Source organism: Ochotona princeps, chromosome 18 (genome assembly GCF_030435755.1).
Source record: "Ochotona princeps isolate mOchPri1 chromosome 18, mOchPri1.hap1, whole genome shotgun sequence".
Classification (NCBI taxonomy): Eukaryota; Metazoa; Chordata; class Mammalia; order Lagomorpha; family Ochotonidae; genus Ochotona; species Ochotona princeps.
The window spans coordinates 14348892-14367437 of NC_080849.1; the positions used below are offsets into that span (position 1 = coordinate 14348892).

The window sequence follows — 18546 nt, forward strand, 5'->3', positions numbered from 1 at the left end:
CACAACGCTAACATTAATCTCGAGCACTTAATTTTTCCAAAATTTTCCAAATACAGGGTTCACATTTGCCCACGAAAGGTCCAGATAGTTTGACATTAGTCATTAAAACAAGACAAAAGAGAAAGGATACTACAGGATATCCTTCCTCTTATCTATGAGAAGAAGTAATAATAAAGGGCAATGTAATACAATAAAGAGGACAGACTTGTTTACTTTGAGGCAAATGCAGACTTATATGTGGTGTAACTGGCTTTTAGTTAAGAACAGCATACATTGTGTTTAATTTATAATGAAAGATCTTTACAGTCTTTAAAAATGACTCTAATACAGAGCAATTCTATGTGAACGGTTCATGGACACAGCAACGATTTTTATTTTTGAAGAAATTTAATTAAGGTCTCCAGATATGGCACAAAAGTTAATTATTTTAGCTCTCTCTCACACACACACACACACACTCCACTTTCTATCCATACATACCTTTTAGGGATACCACAAATAAATATACTGATTAATACTATTGCAATAGCATACTTAGCTCAGAGTGTCGCTGTATCATTTGCGGCAGGTGGCCTTACCTCCACAAGGAGATCCACAACATCCGTGGGCATCTTTTCAATAAGAATTTCAATGACTCTAAGAATCTCCCCTTTAGCTCGAGCAAGAGTCGTGGTGTGTATATTCTGCTGCGATTGGGTGTTTGCTGCAAGAGCTGTATGTCTGTGCACCTACAAAAACATTTCCATGCTGTAGGTATGACTGACTCTTGACACTGTTTAAAATAGCTAGCTACTGATTTATTTTTCACTAACTAAAACAACTGGAAAAATCAAGAATTAACAAATACAAACAGATTTAGGTAGGTAAAGAAAAAATTTTGATTGCAAACAAAGCAACTAGTAAAACCAAAACTCAGTAAAATACTGCCTAACAAAAATTTCTAAGTTCTTGGGCACTATAGGAAACATTACTATTACTGTGATGTTTTATAAGAAGCAAACTGAAGATCTGTGAATTGGTGCATCTGGGGACTGAGGTATGTAGTAACTAGGAGAGGCCGAGGGGTATAAGATACGATCCCTGCCCCCGAGTAATAAAAGTAAATGACACCAATATGAGGATTACTCAGACAGTTCATGGAAAGTGAAATTCAAAATAAATTTACTTTGATGAAAAACAAATTTTCTGAAAGCCATACATATGACTATAGCACTCGCTGTGCACCAATCACTATTCAAAGCAATTTACAACCAAATTTAGAAATTCAAATGAAAATAATTTTTCCCCATAAAAAATGTAAGCTTTATAGCTCAGAAAAAGAGCTAGCCGTGGACTAATCATGAAACAGTGGACAGATGGCTTTCATACAGGATAACTAGGACAGATACAAATGTCTTAGTATTTTACTCGAATGCTATACAATTAAAAAGTGGAAAACTTGCTTTTAAAAGGTAATAAGTACGGACTTTGTTATATTAAAATATTTTGAAATTGTTTCAACCAGCAGCTGGCACAGAATTTATCCAAAACACAAATATTTTAAGCGTTCATTTAAAAATACATGTATATGCATATCTCTGTATATTTTTAACATAGTGGAACCTCACTATGACATTGGGCACTGTTAGGGAAACACGTACCCTCAGCCTGCAGATTTACGTTAGATTGGAAGCCTAAGTTTCAGGGTCTCACAGAAGCTACACAAACTGTCATCAGGACCCTCCATCCGTCCTCCCAGCAACCTCTGCATCACAAGTGTTATTACAGCATGCCCGCTAGGGACGGCCCAGCGGCACATCCAAGCCCTAAACGCAGAGGTACTGCTTGGTATTTCATAACTTCACCATACTTACAGGAAAACAACTGCGAGTCCAATCTCTGTGGACATGGAGCCACACATTATTCACGTGAAAATGCAATATACGTTTTAAAAAATAGGAGCTTATCATCCTTCTCTTTCCCTCCTTACTGAGACCTCAGGCAAAGATCCTGTGGTTGGTCCATTGTTCTTTACTAGCTTTTAAGTTAGATGTGGGCAATTAGTTAGAACACTAAGACTGTGGGAATCAATTGGCATTCAAGTCTTTATCTGTGACATGTAATAGGAAAAACAATTAGCAAGTTTATGAGTTACATTTTTTGTTTACAGTTGGAGAGCCAGTTTGGTTTTGATTACAACTAGGTACTTACCCTTGAGAAAAAAGTAAATGGCTTTAATGTAATATCTTAATTGACGTAAGCCTGCTAGAATTCAGACGGAAAACCTACTGTCAAATATTTACAAGTGAAATATAAATGGATACAAAAGTAAGTTGTGAATGCACTGGTGAGGAGGCAGGTAAACATATAAATGTTCATATTAGTACTGAATTATTAACCAGTGATGTTCTAACCTAGGGCAAACTTAGAAGGATTATTTGTGGATAATGAACCCTAGGTTCAGGCATGGAATAATGTCTCTGGATGGGAAGATGGAGCGCACTGGGAAACCCCACTCACCTCCTTGGCTATGGTGGTGATGAAGGCCGGTGGTCTGGCAGTGGCAATGAGTGAGAGAGCATGCCTTGCAGAGCGGGCGGAGTCAGCTGCTGGGCTCAGGGGCAGCCCCATTGTGATGCTAAACAGGGATCAGAAAAAAAAAAGGAAAAGAGAAAAGAAGCATTAGAAATATAGACTGAAAAGATTAGACACAGCTTATAATGTCGGTTCAAGGTCAGTGGGAGCACTCCAACAGTTAGAATATAATGGACTTGCAACAATGAGCAGTGATTAGGAGTCAGGGTGTTTTGGCATCAAATACAAAATCGAATAATTAACCGTGAAGATTGAAAACAGTATGTGCATCTGTCCTAAGTGTTAAAAACGCCTTGTTAACAAATTATCAAGAACTAGCACTGAATACATATCACAAAGCTCAGGGAAAGACAAGACTGCACATCACGCTGCATATCTTCAAATTTTTCCTGAAATAAAGAGTTAAAGATTATAGTTTGCTTAAAGATCATGCTTATTTTCAGTTATAAAGCTCATTTAGTTTTAGAACTGACCTACCAATCAGCCAACGACTATTTAATATTGATGTGAAAATTATATTAACTGATATCATTCTCTTTATATAAAGGAGAAGCAACATGACATTGTCCAGCCTGTTTATAAGACTACACACACAACGGAATCAATCTTTCCACCCTGTGAAGCTCTGGAAAGTGAAGCTACAGTTACCTCCTGCCTCGAATGCAGAAAGATATAGGTTTGCTTCCCAGAGTCCTTTTTATTATATTTATATAAGACACTATTAAAGTATTAATATCTTCAATTAAAATGTGGCATGTGATTTGTATATTAGCTAAGTACAAGGAACACTCTATTAGAATGGGATCTGATTAAGCTTCTCTAGCTAAATAACATATTCAAACATAAAACACACTAGTCCAACGGAATAAATCTATGCACTGCATGTTAAAGTGGATTGCAATTACTAAAATTTTTCAAAACTTTACACGTATCTCAGTAGTGGAGAGAATCACTACTTTAAATTTTAGTTGAAAACAAAGATACTAACACGGGTACTCATGGTTACCTCCTGGTTCTGGAAAATTCTGCTTACAACTGCTGTGACTGCTTAACTGCTTCAGTCATTGACTGATACTATGACTTTTCCTTTTTTCACATCGAGGGTAGAGGCCAAGCCAGAAGTCAGAATAAAGTAGTAAGGAGACTCTTTCTTTGATGTTTACTACTGAAAGGGAAGATGTGAGCTGAGAGAACAAACACACATATTGAACCATCAACACACAGAATGCCCTGGTGAGCACTTCTCCCAGGGAAGGCTTCTGGCCCTGGGGTCCCAGCAGATGCAAGCTGGAAGGGCAGTGGGCAGTTAACCAGCTGCTTTTCTGGATTACACTTCACCTTGCAAACTCAGCGAAAGAAATGTTTACCATGTGAGCCGTGCTGTGGCTGCAATGCTTAATAATTACAGCAAAAACTCAAATGCTCAGGAAACTTTTTAGATGCCCTGTGCTGTTTGCTTTCTTTTATTGATGTGGAGGCACAGGGGTTGATGATATTGAGAGACTGAAACAAACCAAGATGGTATGTTAATTGAATAATTCTGCACGCACCTGAATCAAATTTCACAAGATCAATAAAATCACAGAATGTTGGAGTTGGAAGATTCCCAATGTGTCTGACAAGCATTTCAGCTGGGGAAAGGGCGTGTCTATCTGCTGGGCAGCCGATCGGACATCTGGAAGGCGTGTGTCTCAGGAACGAGAGCTGGACAGAGCGCCCAAGGCCTCAGGTTGAAGCCAGACTCTCCCATGCTGGGTCCTGTCCTCCAGGACATGCCTACGAAGCAGGTGATAGCAACACTTCCCAAAGGAGAAATGAGGTCCAAGGGGTTCGGAGGAGCCAAGAGAGTACTGTACTGCAGAAATCCTCCAACACACATACAGAGTACTGTACTGCAGAAATACCCCTACACACACGCAGAGTACTGTACTGCAGAAATACCCCAAAATACACACAGAGTACTGTACTGCAGAAATACCCCAACACACATGCAGAGTACTGTATTGCAGAAACGCCGCTACACACAAACACACACACACAGAGTACTGTATTACAGAAACACTGCTACACATACACACACACACACACACACACAGAGTACTGTACTGCAGAAACACCCCTACACACAAACACACACACACAGAGTACTGTACTGCAGAAATACCCCTACACACACGCAGAGTACTGTACTGCAGAAACACCTCTACACACAAACACACACACACAGAGTACTGTACTGCAGAAACACCCCTACACACACACAGAGTACTGTACTGCAGAAACACCCCAACACACACACAGAGTACTGTACTGCAGAAACACCCCTACACACAAACACACGCACACAGAGTACTGTACTGCAGAAACACCCCTACACACACACAGTACTGTACTGCAGAAATACCCCAACACACACGCAGAGTACTGTACTGCAGAAACACCCCTACACACAAACACACACACACAGAGTACTGTACTGCAGAAACACCCCTACACACACACAGAGTACTTTACTGCAGAAATACCCCAACACACACGCGGAGTACTGTACTGCAGAAATACCCCTACACACACGCGGAGTACTGTACTGCAGGAACACCCCTACACACACGCAGAGTACTGTACTGCAGGAACACCCCTACACACACGCAGAGTACTGTACTGCAGGAACACCCCTACACACACGCAGAGTACTGTACTGCAGGAACACCCCTACACACACGCAGAGTACTGTACTGCAGGAACACCCCTACACACACGCAGAGTACTGTACTGCAGGAACACCCTTACACACACACAGTACTGTACTGCAGAAACCCCCTACAGACAACCACACACACAGAGTACTGCACTGCAGAAACACCCCTACACACACACACACACATACTGTGCTGCAGAAACCCCCTACAACCACACAGAGTACTGCACTGCTGAAACCCCCTACATACACAGAGTACTGCACTGCAGACACATCCCTACACACACACAGACAGACAGTATTGTACTGCAGAAACACCCCTACACACACACACACACACACACACATGCTAACATAGTACTGTACTGCATAAACACCCCTACACACACAAACACACTCTTTTGCTCTCTGGAATTGGTTCTGTGGTCAACTGTGGTCCAAATCACTTACTCTAAAGCTTCGGGAATCAACAGAGCTGCTTCTTCACTCCGCTGGCGTTGAAGAGCACGGTGGAAATCTCACATCCCGGCTCCATCCCACACATGACTGATTATCTCTTTGTCCAACCTTGGATATTGGTTGAATATCAGATTGAATGTCACAGCTTCACAGTGCTTACATTCAAGCAAACTTAAGCAACAGCTGAACGTTATTCCACAAGGCCTGCATCACTCACTCCACTTCGTCTCATCATACAGGCCACCAGATAACCTCACAGCACAAAGAGGATAGGAGGAAGAGATGTTTCAAAAGACAGCATACCTATGCAAGTTTTACTGTGATTGTTATTTATTATTGTTGTTAATCTCTTCACTGTGCCTCATTTAAAATTAAACTTCATCATCGGAAAAAACATAGCACATCACCGTATAGAGTTTGGTACTAGCCGTGATTTCAGGCATTCCCTGGGAATTTCAGAATATATCCCTTACAGAGGATGAGAACGGTATGATAATGTCTTTCATGATAGTTACCCTGCAGGGAAAATAAGACGGAAACTGCATAATCATATTGCAATTAATAGGTCCGGCATGATGGTGCAACTGGCTAATCCTCCCATTGCAAGTGCCATAATTCCGTACGGGTCCTGGTTCATGTCTCAGCAGCTCCACTCTCAGGTCTCTGCTTATGGCCTGAGAAAGCAGTCAAGGATAGTCCAAGGCCTTGGGACCCTGCACCCATGTGGGAGACCCACAAGAAGCTCCTGGCTCCTGGCTTTGGATCAGCTCAGTTTCAGGCTTTGCAGCCACTTGGGGAGTGAACCAGCAGCCGGAAAATCTTTCCCTCTGTATGTCCATCTCTTTGTAAAACTGCCTTTCCAATAAAAACAAATAATCTTTTAAAAATATATAAATATTGCAGTTAACTGCATTACTGAATTAATATCATGTCTAACCCAGTGGCTCCAGATAAGCAGCTAGAGGCATCCATGAGTAAGATGCCTACTGATGTGTTGCAGTACTTGGACTTCAACTGTTCTATTCAGTATTATTTTGGGTATGAAAGAAGATGAAGGATGCATACCCGAGGAACTGACAGAACCATATCAACTGGTGTGAGCACAATGTTGTAAGATCAAATAAATTAAGTCAGAATCAGCTAAGTACGAAGCTTTACATGTGGGCACAAAAATGGCCACCTTTACAAGACAGAAGCGGGTGTGAGACTGTGGAATCGAGCTTGTGATCTGCTGAAGGCTGTTTCTCAAACAGCAGAAAGGATGGTGGGGATGCAGCCTGGACCCAGAGGAACACAGTGACAGGGAAGGTGCCCATCTGCTGTCCTCCGTGGCTGGGGTGCCTGCCCAGCCTCCTCCAGGAGGCGCTGCTCCCTTGGTGTTCAGAGACAGCACCTGGCTCCTGCAGGACAAGACTCCCAGCACCCTCCCGGAGTCCAGAGACGTCCAGATCACCATCAGCTGTGTGCTGCTGGAGCCTCCAGCAAATGGCAACCCAAGATCTATTCACACAAACAGGATGCACACTGACCCCACCACCAAACCCCTGTTCTGTCCCTGTCTCTACTTTCTGGAGAAAACTTAAGCGGATGCTAGGGGTCAGAATAATAATGAGATAGACATGAACGAGTGTGTGTGTGTACCTGAGAGTGCAGTGGTGGCTGACACACTTTCAAGGCTCGGTCCCTGGGGATGAGTGGATACCTCTCCTTACCCTTACACTGTGGGTTGTGGCCACCCTAGACTGAAAAAGCACAATGTCTGTGAAATGGGCATACTAAAGCACCTATTCCATTGTGGTGATGGGAAGAGTAAATGCAGTAACAGTTGCAAAGATACCTAATCCTGCCCCTGGCTTATACAACATGTATAACGGATGCTTCTCCTGATCAGAGATGTCTTTCACAAATAGAAACAAAGTGAAAGGAAAATGAGATCAATAAACAGCAGGTCACTGGCTTCAACTTAAAGACCACAGGCCACTTCCTCCCATCTCAGCACATAGCCTTCTCAATTGGGGGAAATTAGCAAACTTTGTACATGAAAAAAAGAAAAAGAAGGAAGGTTGCAGGTAGAGGAGTCTGGAAGAGAAGCTGTGGGTCAAGGGAGAAGGCAGTAAACCAAAAATGTGTAGACATACTGCACCTTGTATGCAGTGGAAGCTGGGAAAACCCAGCAGCTGGCAGGGGCATCCATGTGGACCCCTGAGAGCTCCCTCCATCAGTAGCTAGCAGTCTGGTAGGACATGGACAGATGGGCTCCCTGTGGTCATGGCTCCCCAGTGACCTGGAGGCACCCACATTGTCAAACTGGGAGGGAAAAAGTGAGTGAGGGCAGAAAGCCTGCCAAGGCCTGGGGCAAGCAGAAGAACCCATGTTTCCTTGAGTCTAATCAAGGTAACACCATCTGAATAACTTTCCAAAATCTTCAACTTTATTTCATTGTTACTCTGCTAAGAAACCTCTCCCCATTGGTTCCCTAACACTTTTTTTCCCCTCCTACAAAGGTAGTGCAATATATTATTAACAGTTCTCTTCCCCCTTCCCCAACTGCTGTAGCATCCATTTGTCTCCTATCAAAACAAAAACATCAAGCACCCAAACCCATTTATTTGGAGCCCTTAGTGCTGGATCACATTCTGAGAAGCTTTAGGAATAGCTTTATACTGTGAATTCAAGACAGATTGGGGACATGCCTTCTGGTCCCATGAATTCCCTCTAAGTGCCTAGCATAGCTACCGGACGTGGTGGTAGCTTAATCATTATAATATGGACTGAAGTTGGGCTGGCAAATTCAGCAGGAAATTTTTAAAAATTACTTAAGCCAGTTTACTACACTGAACTGATCAGGCAGTGAAGTCAAAGTAATTGATCTGGTAGTCCTAAACAACAGAGTATAATTGTATGTGCACTTATCTTTAAAGTCAAGAATGCATAGTGTGTATAAAATATATTCTAATGTAGTATTCCACCTGAATAAAGCAGGACCAGACTACCTAAGGTTTGAAAGTCGAGGGTGTCTGTCTGGTTCTGAGGCCAGGTGTGACCAGGGAACACACACGGCTTCTGATCCTGCTCCTCTGGGTGTTGCCAGGACGGGCTTCTGGTTCCTGTCTTACTGAAGAAACATGGGACGTGACAGGTTCAGCAGCTTACCTGGTATTTCAGCACACACTTTTAGTGTGAAATGCTAGAAACATAAATATAAACAACAAGCATAAATAGAAAAATGGCACACTTCTGCTGAGCTCATTTTCTGGGTGGCTGCTCTCTTCAGTCCTATTCTGTGGTGACTATTGTGGTAAAATTATTTCTAAAATTATATGTATGAGCACTCCCATTAAATGCGGCCATCTGAAATCGTCAGATGTCGCCATTTATCACACTGAGGATCCTGTAAGGACATGTTTGGGAGCAAAGCATTTAAACTGACATCAAAGAGCCTGCAAATCTTGGCCAGTGGTCACAGGGTCCTGAAAACAGTCCCTCTCAAAAATAAAGATGACCAGAATTTTCTTGAAAAGGAACACTTAATTTTATGGCATTTGGGATTTCCATCTTACTCCTTCCTGGTGAATCAAGTGTGATAGAATTTGTTTTCACCTTAACAAGTATTTTCAATTTCTCTGTCATACTGGACCTCAATTTTGTTTTCTCAAAGGGACATTCATTATTTCTCAAGTCCAGATCTATTTCCTGTATGTTGTATATATTCACATTGAATAAAAACTATTCTAATACGATTTACACATATGCTTTTCTTAGGCCATAAATTTTCTATTAAAAGTAAATTTCACGGGAATAGAAAACAGTTTACAATAAGGGATCTTAAAGTGTCTCAGTATTAGTATGATGTGCTCCTTTTTCCACTCCAAAAGATGTGATTGCTTAATCTCTCTAAATGTTATTTTTACATAATAGCGTATTAGGGTTTTGGACCAATGCTATACAAAGACATTTTCATTTCAAAATTCTAGCAATGTATTCAACATTCATCCATGCAAATGACTTACCTTGTGCTATGAATAACTAAGAATAAGCACGTGGTACATGGCCCAAATACTCAAGACGAATGCTGGTGTTTAAATAAGGCTTTTAATTTCTAGAAATTACCAAATTCTTAATGAAGATGATACCACTAAATACATCAAATTTTCTGAAAGCAAACTAAAAATCCTGAGTTAGTCAAGTTTATGGACTTTTAGTAAGTTGGTTTAATTGTGTGGGTATTATTAAGATGTGAATGCCAGATGGCATAAATGTTAGGAGGTTGGGTTTTTGGAGTTGGCTACATCTGGGTCTGATGCTATTTTATTCTCTGATTACACTGATACTGTAGATGGAGGACAGCATCTCTTTTAGATTTTTTTCCGGTTAATTCAAAATGGAGGTGATCAGACCTAGTTCTTAAGATTCTCTGTTATTAAATGAGCTCACTTGTGGGGTGTACAGCACGGAGGATGACAGGTAGCCAGCCTTCATCAGGAAGGCCAGGGTCTCTGAACTCTGCTGGTGGGTGGCAAGCGCTAAAAGTAAAACCAAACGGGGAGCTTCCTGAGACCTCAAACCAAGCCATTTTCTTCAATCCTAATTCTATTCTGGGAAATAACTGGGAAGAAGATGATGTTTGTTTTAAATGGAGGCATGCTAGTTTAAGTTCTACAAGGAATTCATGCTGTGAAAAGGCAACATGCACTTTCATTCGTTCTTGTTGTTGGGGCACCATTCAACACCTTCTGGGCAAGTTTTACTGCTGCTGTTCCTTGAATGTCTGTCTTCCCCTTCTACCCGTGGTAATCATGCAAAGGAAAGATTTAAATGAGACCCCTCCCCACGCATCTCCCAGGTACCCAAGTGGCTCACTAGGTGTTTTCTCACCAGGTCCTGGTCACCAAGCCCCGTCTTCTCCCCAGCACTTCGGGTGTTTACTTTTGGGTAAATCTCCTTTCTGTTAAGCTGTAAATGTCTGGCAGACAGAATGTTTGATTCAGCTTCAGAACCACAGATAATTATTTCAGATTGTCCCTTCTCATATTAATTACTCAATGAATGCTTACTCAATTAGCAAACACAGCTTAAAATTTGGCAAAATATTGGAAAACAATAGAAAACAACAGTGGAATTTTGATTGCAAAGATGTAAAAATTGTAAATCCTTTCTCTGAAATAAAGCTGTAATCAATTTGGAAAAAATACTCTATTGATCTTCAGGCACCTGCACTTTTCTCGGAGATCTCTTAGGAGTCAGCTAAGAGAGGAGATGCTGTTACAGATGCCATGATGTGTGTTTCCCACCAGTACTGGGTACCAGGCTTGGGCCAGCTGCCCCTCCCCCAGACCCCCACCTCAGGAGTTCACAAGGATGGAAATGAAGGAGGAAACACTGCTCTTTTTCAATGAATGTGCCCTGAAATGTTAAAAAGCACAAGCATGGCATAGAAGCTTCTTCGTGGAGCAAGGTTAGCATCACACACAGAAGTCAGGTGGGTGAGCACAGTTCTTGTGAACGCAGTAATTCAGGCACAAGAAGGGGCAGATCAGCAGGGCACCATGAGGCTGAGATGCCCATTTAGCCCCCACATGCACTGGGGCTTGGCTCCCCCTCCTCTTTGTCCTCTTCACCGGTACCAAGTGTGCCAGGGATAGAACAGGCCATTTTCAAACTCTTTTTTACTTATTATGCAATTTATCATAATAAAAATGACATCGGATTCCTCCAGGCTCCATGTTGATACATTCATTTATTCGTAGCCACGTACAGAAAGTCTGACCAATCTTCACAAAAGATGTTAACAGCAAGATAGAAAGTGTCCACTGAAAAGTACATGTCCGTGTCTGTGGATATAAGTTCAATGTAAATTTATTTTCGAACAAAATCTTAAATACTAAACCTAAAATAAAAACCTATTACACTTCCATCAGGTAGCCCAACAGAGGACAAACTGTTGAAATTGTGCTTAGATCCTACCAGTAAACAAGACACAAAGTTAAGTCAAAGTCAAAGTTTAGACAAACAACATCAGAGGCTTCTCAGAAGCATCTGGGAGAGCCAGGCTAGAGCAGCCGGCACTGCTGACTGCGGAGAGGCGAACACAGCAGCTGCAGCGACAGGGAGGCAAAAGATACGAAATGCTTCTGCAGCTTTGCGCTGTTGGCATACACTACTGGGCTCACATCCCCTCCTAATCCTCCAGGTCCATCAAGAACTTCTAGTCTCCTGTATTCACAAACTATGCCAAACTGATCATTCCATAAATAAGCCATTCTTGATCTGTCAAACGCTAGCACCATAACAATGGCATCGCCACCCATTCTACCACATAGTTACATACATTAAACTCTTCAGTATGTGCTAAGAACCGTGCACTTATACTCACTTAATCTCAACCTCACAAGGCAGGTACTTCAGCCCCAACTTGTAAGTGCAGAGAGGTGAGGGTGTTTGCTGAAGGGTATGTGGCTAGGGGAGATGGAGATGAAGTTTATGAAACATGGCTGTATGACAGGAGGGATGTGCAGGGGCAGCACCCTGGGTTTGAAAAGAACACCCCCCAAGCCCCACTACCAACCAGCCTTGGGACTTCAGCCTAGAGATGCTGAATCGTGGATAAAGCCACGGCATTCCATTTCAGCCTTCACTGTTTTCTCTGGTCTTCACTCACTGAGAACTCAGCAGAAAGACCAGGAAGACCAAAGCATGCGGGAACTTATGGGGACTGGGGGGTAGGGGATAGGCAATCATGAAGCAACGGGCAGAGAACTCTAGCTTTTTAAAAGGTTAACAATGACAATAATTAAATGTCATTTATTGAGAAAAATCAAAGAGATGATAATGTTTTCATCAAGGGAGGTATTATGGGGTACTTCAAAAATTCCTATTACTTTAGACTCACTCAGATAACTATCATTTAAAAAGTCACTGGTGGGGATGCAGAGAGAACAGAATTCTCTGATAATACCTGGGATAAGAAATGGTACAGTTACTGTTAAAAAGAGTTGCTGGTACCTTAAGAAGTTCAACATGGAATTCTTAAGACAGCTACACTAATGAAAATCTGTTCAAACAAATATTTACATTAGTGTTTATAACTGTTTCTATTCACAACAGCCAAAAGGTAGAAACACAATAGATTAATGGATACCCAGCCTGTAGTACAATTATAGGATGGAATGTTATTCAGCTATAAAAACGGATGAAGCAACGATACATGCTCCAGCATGGATAAATCTTAAAGAGATTATACTTTTGAAAGAAGTCAGTTCCAAAAAACCACAGACTATGTGATTCCAGAGATAACAAACATCCAGAATCACTGGGTTCACAGAAACAGAGGAGCGGCTGCTAGAGTCTGATGAGAGAGGTAATACCTAATGGACTGCGTATCTCTTTGAGGTGACCACTACTGGGAACCAGATGTTGGCGATGCTTGCAAAACATTGTGACTGTGCTTAATACCAGTGAGTTGGACATTTTAAAATGATTACCAAAAAAATGACAAATGTTCATACTACATGTAGCACACACACACACACACACACACACTCAAACAACAAGAACTCATTCCTGAACCAGCACATTGCGACACAAAGCCAACACTAATGCTTACCACCACAACCACCACCACCACCCCCTGTTATTCCTTACAGGTTGGCGAGCATGTATGTTTATCCCACTTTCTCCATTTCAGTTGGCCTCATCATCTGTACTCTCTGATCACCGCTTTCCTGGGTCATTGCTACCTCCTCCCCACTGTGTGCTACATGCCCCAGGAAGCCTATCCAACAGTTCACACGAGTGTGCAGCAGTAAACCTCCACACTACCGGCCATGCAGCCCAACAAGAAGACAGCTCTGACTGTCAAGTATATATATCATTTTCCAAATAAATGATATGTTTATCTTATTAGTAGTAATATTTCACAGTATAATAAACAATGTGAAAAACAATTAAACGGATCATTCGCTGGTTCAGTGCTATATCAAAAGTATGTTAATACCAGGAAAACAGGCTTTTTGTCATTCAAAATTTCACATATTCAGATGTTTGCCTTTTTTCTATCACACATACATGATTTATAAATGATAACGGATAGTATCAATCTGAAAAGCAACCAAAAAATTCAAACAATATCAAATTCCCTGGGACTCAGTACGTACTTGGCCAGCTGCTTTTCAGCATCAGCACAGAGTTCGAGAAGACCCATCAAAACAGCCGACACATCCATGTAAGGCTCCCACACCGTGAAGCCTCGTCCAATGAGGTCGATAGCTGTTCTCCGGATGGTGCTGTGCGCGGGCAGCTTGGGGCTTGGTGGCTGCAGCAGGAGAAACGTCAGGGCCTTGCCTAAAATGACAAAATGAAATGTAGAAGAGTCATTCGATTTTTAAATTTTTTTTCTGAAAAGCATACTTACCAATTATTAATCATAATTTGGAGTTTTCACTGAAAGGAGTTTTCACAAATAAAACTATAAAATATCTCAAATTTCTGACTGGCTTGGCTATAGACTTTTTCAAGAGAAACAATTATAGTATTTTATATCGTATTCTACAGTAGCATAAGTATATAAGCATTCTAAATAAATAAGTAGTGCAGTATTTCTTCTTATAAGAGTTTTTTAAAGCAGAAATGGTTCAAAAACATGTGCTCTTGTATTTTTTAAACTCCCTCACCCTTAACAAGGGGTACATGTGAAATACCCCTCTTCAGCATCACCTCTCACCACATACAAATGTTGGGGTGGCAGACGGAGAAAGCAGAATATACAGTTTGGTAAAACCTCCCTTCTGAAGGTTCTATTTTCCTGTAGTATGTGTGACAGAACACACTAATATTAAGTATGTGACAACTTCATACATGTTTCCTTTTTTTAAGATTTTATTTGTTTTTATTACAAAGTCAGATATACAGAGAGGAGAGACAGAGAGGAAGATCTTCCATCCGATGATTCACTCCCCAAGTGAGCCGCAACGGCTGGTGCTGCGCTGATCCGAAGCCAGGAACCTGGAACCTCTTCCGGGTCTCCCATGCGGGTGCAGGGTCCCAAAGCTTTGGGCCGTCCTCGACTGCTTTCCCAGGCCACAAGCAGGGAGCTGGATGGGAAGCAGGGCTGCCGGGATTAGAACCGGCGCCCATATGGGATCCTGGAGCGTTCAAGGTAAGGACTTTAGCTGCTAGGCCACGCAGCCAGGCCCACATGTTTCTTAAAGATATTGAAAATAACACAATATGGCATCTAAACACAATGAAGTAACCTAGATTTTAATGAAAATGTATTCCTTTTTGTTGAAAAAGAAATGGATTGTGTAATTAAGGTGCAGGGGTCCACTTATTTCAAAAGACTTTTGGACATTCAAAAGAGAAAACTCCAGAGATTGTAGCTGGAAGTGGGGTGTGTGTGTTTCCTTTTTTTTTTTTTTTTTTTTTGTTAAGATTTATCTATTTTTATTGGAAAGGCAGATACACAAAGAGGGGGAGAGACAGAGAGGAAGGTCTTCTGTCCAATGATATACTCCCCAAGTGGCTGCAACAATGGAGCTGAATCAATCTGAAGCCAGGAGCCAGGAGTTTCTTCTGGATCTCCCACACAGGTGCAGGTTCCCAATGGGCCAAACTCAATGCTTTCCCAGGCCACAAGCAGGGAGCTGGATGGGAAGTGGGTCCCTGGGATTAGAACTGGCACCCATATGGGATCCCAGCACATGAAAGGCGAGGACTTTAGCCATTAGGCTACCGTACTGGGCCCATGTGTGTGTGTTTTCAAGAGGCTGATACAGAATAGCTATAGAACAAACAGTACAGTGCAGGCTCCTAAGAGGAGTCCAGGCTTCAGGTATAAGGCAGGGAACCAACCACAGCCAAGCTCAGGAAGGAACTCACGGAGCCCCAGTTTCCTTATCTGTGAAATAGCTTTCACTTCCAGAGACTCTGAGTGTAAACTGATTCATGCCTATCAAGTGCAACATTGTCAAGTGCCCAAAACTTACTGGGAGTTCAAAAAGCTGTAGGCAGGGCTGGTGATGAATAATATACTAAAATTGTAAGTTCCCCAAATGAAGGTACATGACAAACTCTATGAAAGCATTCAGTCCACCTTACAGTAGAGCCCCATTACTAAACAGGCTGCACAGAAATGGCAGTGAGGATGAGAGAAGGCCCTGTCAAGCCCAAATCAGGGTTTGTGGTGTCCTCTGGAAATGAGCATTCTGAGCTTCAACGCAGAACATTCAAGAACCTGCCGAAAGCCCTCAGTCCCTGCCCCAGGAGACCACGTACGAATTTTGTGGGAGAACTCAAAAGGCCCAGGCCTTGTGTTAACAAGCCCTTCGGTAAACTGAAAAGGTACATATAAAGAAATCCTTCTCAAGCAAACACCCCCAAATCAACACTCCACTTACTTCCATACTTAATTAAGTAAACACAGTAAGTCAGGTTTATTTACCTTGCTTTTGGACCAGAAAACTTAATTTAAAAAATTGATCAGCTGTTTCCTACATTCTGCTGGCACTTATATTTCCCTTGTCACATGATATTTAAGAACAAGGGCATTTCTATCTATGTCCCTTTTCCTCAGCAACCTGGCCGGCGCTCTGGGGGGAGAAGATAGGTTTCGTATAACTGCACCTTCCAAGCCAGCAAGCACTGCCTTGCACACAACCTAAGATGCAAAACAGACAAGCCTTTACTGCACGCACAGTTCTGACACAGCCCCCTGCCCACCTTGCTGCACTGATGACGCTGCAGCCTGCGAGAAATGGACCACGCTGCTGCTGGGTCTTTACTTCGAGGGAGTAGTAGAAGCTGCAGAGAAATTCGCATTGCTTCTCTCTGCAGACATCCTGAGCCAGCAGCAATGAAGGCCACCAGTCTAAATGGTGGGGCTTCTGGACAAGTGTACATTTTAGTAAGCAATACAGCAAAAGGAAAACAGCACTTCTCAAGTACAAGGCTTCGTAGCACTCCCAGTATCATCTTTCCCCACTAGCATTTCTGTGCTTACCATGGGTTGGGGCAGTGCCAGGGCCTCAGGGGCCTCTCAGGGTCAGTGTGGTAGCCATGCCAGAGGCACTTTGCCTAGTATTCTCAAAACCATGCCCAAGCATGAAGATACCCGGGGCTGACTTCTCAGTACTTCCCCCCACTGTTCGGATGAAGGACGAAGGCGAGCACAGGGCCTGATTCCTTGCCCTTTGATGAAACGACAACAAATCGGGATGGTGTGTCCAGAAGCCCTGTCCCCCTGGCCTGCTCGGGGTCTGCTGCTGCTCCCAGCACCACGCCTCGCCAGGAGGAGGTTCAGCTTGGCAGGAAGTACGGGGTCCCTGCAGCACCCCCGCACTCCACTTACATCACCTTCTACTTCATTCAGCGATCTCATCAGTACAATCCTCCTGCAGCACCTCCACTTGTTTAGTTGGAATTACAGTGTCCAGGCAACAAGGATTCCTACCGTCCTGGCAGGGCAGACTTTACTGCTCTGACAGACCATGTAGAGGGCATCAGAAGGAGAAAGACAAACAGCCAGCTCCACACACAGGTATAATGTCCTAGTACTTTAAAATGCACTAGTAAGGGTATTGTCCCTCCCACATTCATCTCTGACAATCTCCTGTAATCAAATAGGCAAATAACAGAAGTTTAAAAAGACTCTTGATGTATGCTTTTTGACTCCCAGCCCTATTGATGAATAGGATGCTTTTAACTTTACTGCTAACAACTCCAATGACACTGATGTTCTGAAAGAATAATCTAGACCACCTAACCCTCCACACTTCTTCAGCATACATTCCTTTGAGGTACTAGGGGAACCAGTGTTTAATAAGCAGCTGTGCGAAAACAGAGGCATGGGGATTTGGCCTAGACTGGTTAAAAGGCCACACCAACATCAGAGTATCTAGGTTCGATTTTCAGTTCAGCTTCTGACTCTAACTTTCTGCAAGTGCAGATCTTGGAAAGAACCAGTGATGCCTTAAGTAACTGCATCCCTGCCACCCATGTAAAACATCTGGATTCGAATTCTGGCTCCTGGCTCCACTCAATCCAGTCCCAGCCATCAAAGGCTTTTAAAGAATGAACCACCAATCAGGAATAGTCTCGCTCTTAAAAACAAAACAAAACAAAACAAAACCCAGAAAAACAAAAAACCAGATAGATACCCCTTCTAATTTCATATTCTCTTACTTAGAATGTTTCTAACACATCATTCCATATAATATATGTCACTTCCAGGACTGACCCGAGTAATGTAAAAGTCAAAATATACCGGTGATAGTTCTCCTATTAGTAAATTTGCATAACAAATCTGACAAATTTTTATAGTTTTTTAATTATCTCTAGTAATTTTTATGTCTTTTTCATTCAGGAAAAAGTATATATTTTTAAAATAATACTTTATCTATTTATTTGAAAGGCAGAGTCACAGAGACGGAGATAAGGAAGAGATTATCAATTCCCAAATGACCACAGTGGCTGGGGGCGGGCTAGGCTGAAGCCAGGAGCCAGGAGCCAGGAGCCAGGAGCCAGGAGCCAGGAGCCAGGAGCCAGGAGCCAGCAGCCAGGAGCCAGGAGCCAGGAACTCTGTCCTTGGACGATGGGAAGATGACTTGGGCCATCTTCCACTGCGTTTCTACATGGATCAGAGTGGACCGGCGGGCACTCAAATTGGCACCCCTGCAGGATGACAGGTGGCTTAATAGGCTATGCTAAAATGCCAGCCTCAAGATTGCATTTTAAATCTGTATGGGGCCCAACGTGATAGCGTAGTGGTTAAAATCCTTGCCTTGCACGCACCAGGATCCCATATGAGCGCCGGTTCTAAT

At 42.6% G+C, this 18546-nt stretch overlaps 1 protein-coding gene across 2 annotated transcripts in view; it reads right to left on the minus strand.

Annotated features, from left to right (window-relative positions):
* The window catches only part of WDR7 (WD repeat domain 7), a 300266-nt gene that overhangs the window by 79231 nt on the left and 202489 nt on the right, over nucleotides 1–18546 (minus strand). For both annotated transcript variants that reach the window (XM_058677108.1, XM_058677109.1), the window contains 3 exons: nucleotides 13885–14071; nucleotides 2500–2617; nucleotides 579–728 (listed from right to left, as the gene is read on the minus strand). In XM_058677108.1, coding sequence (XP_058533091.1) covers nucleotides 579–728; nucleotides 2500–2617; nucleotides 13885–14071 — 455 coding nt within the window. The remainder of the gene's footprint in view (nucleotides 1–578; nucleotides 729–2499; nucleotides 2618–13884; nucleotides 14072–18546) is intronic.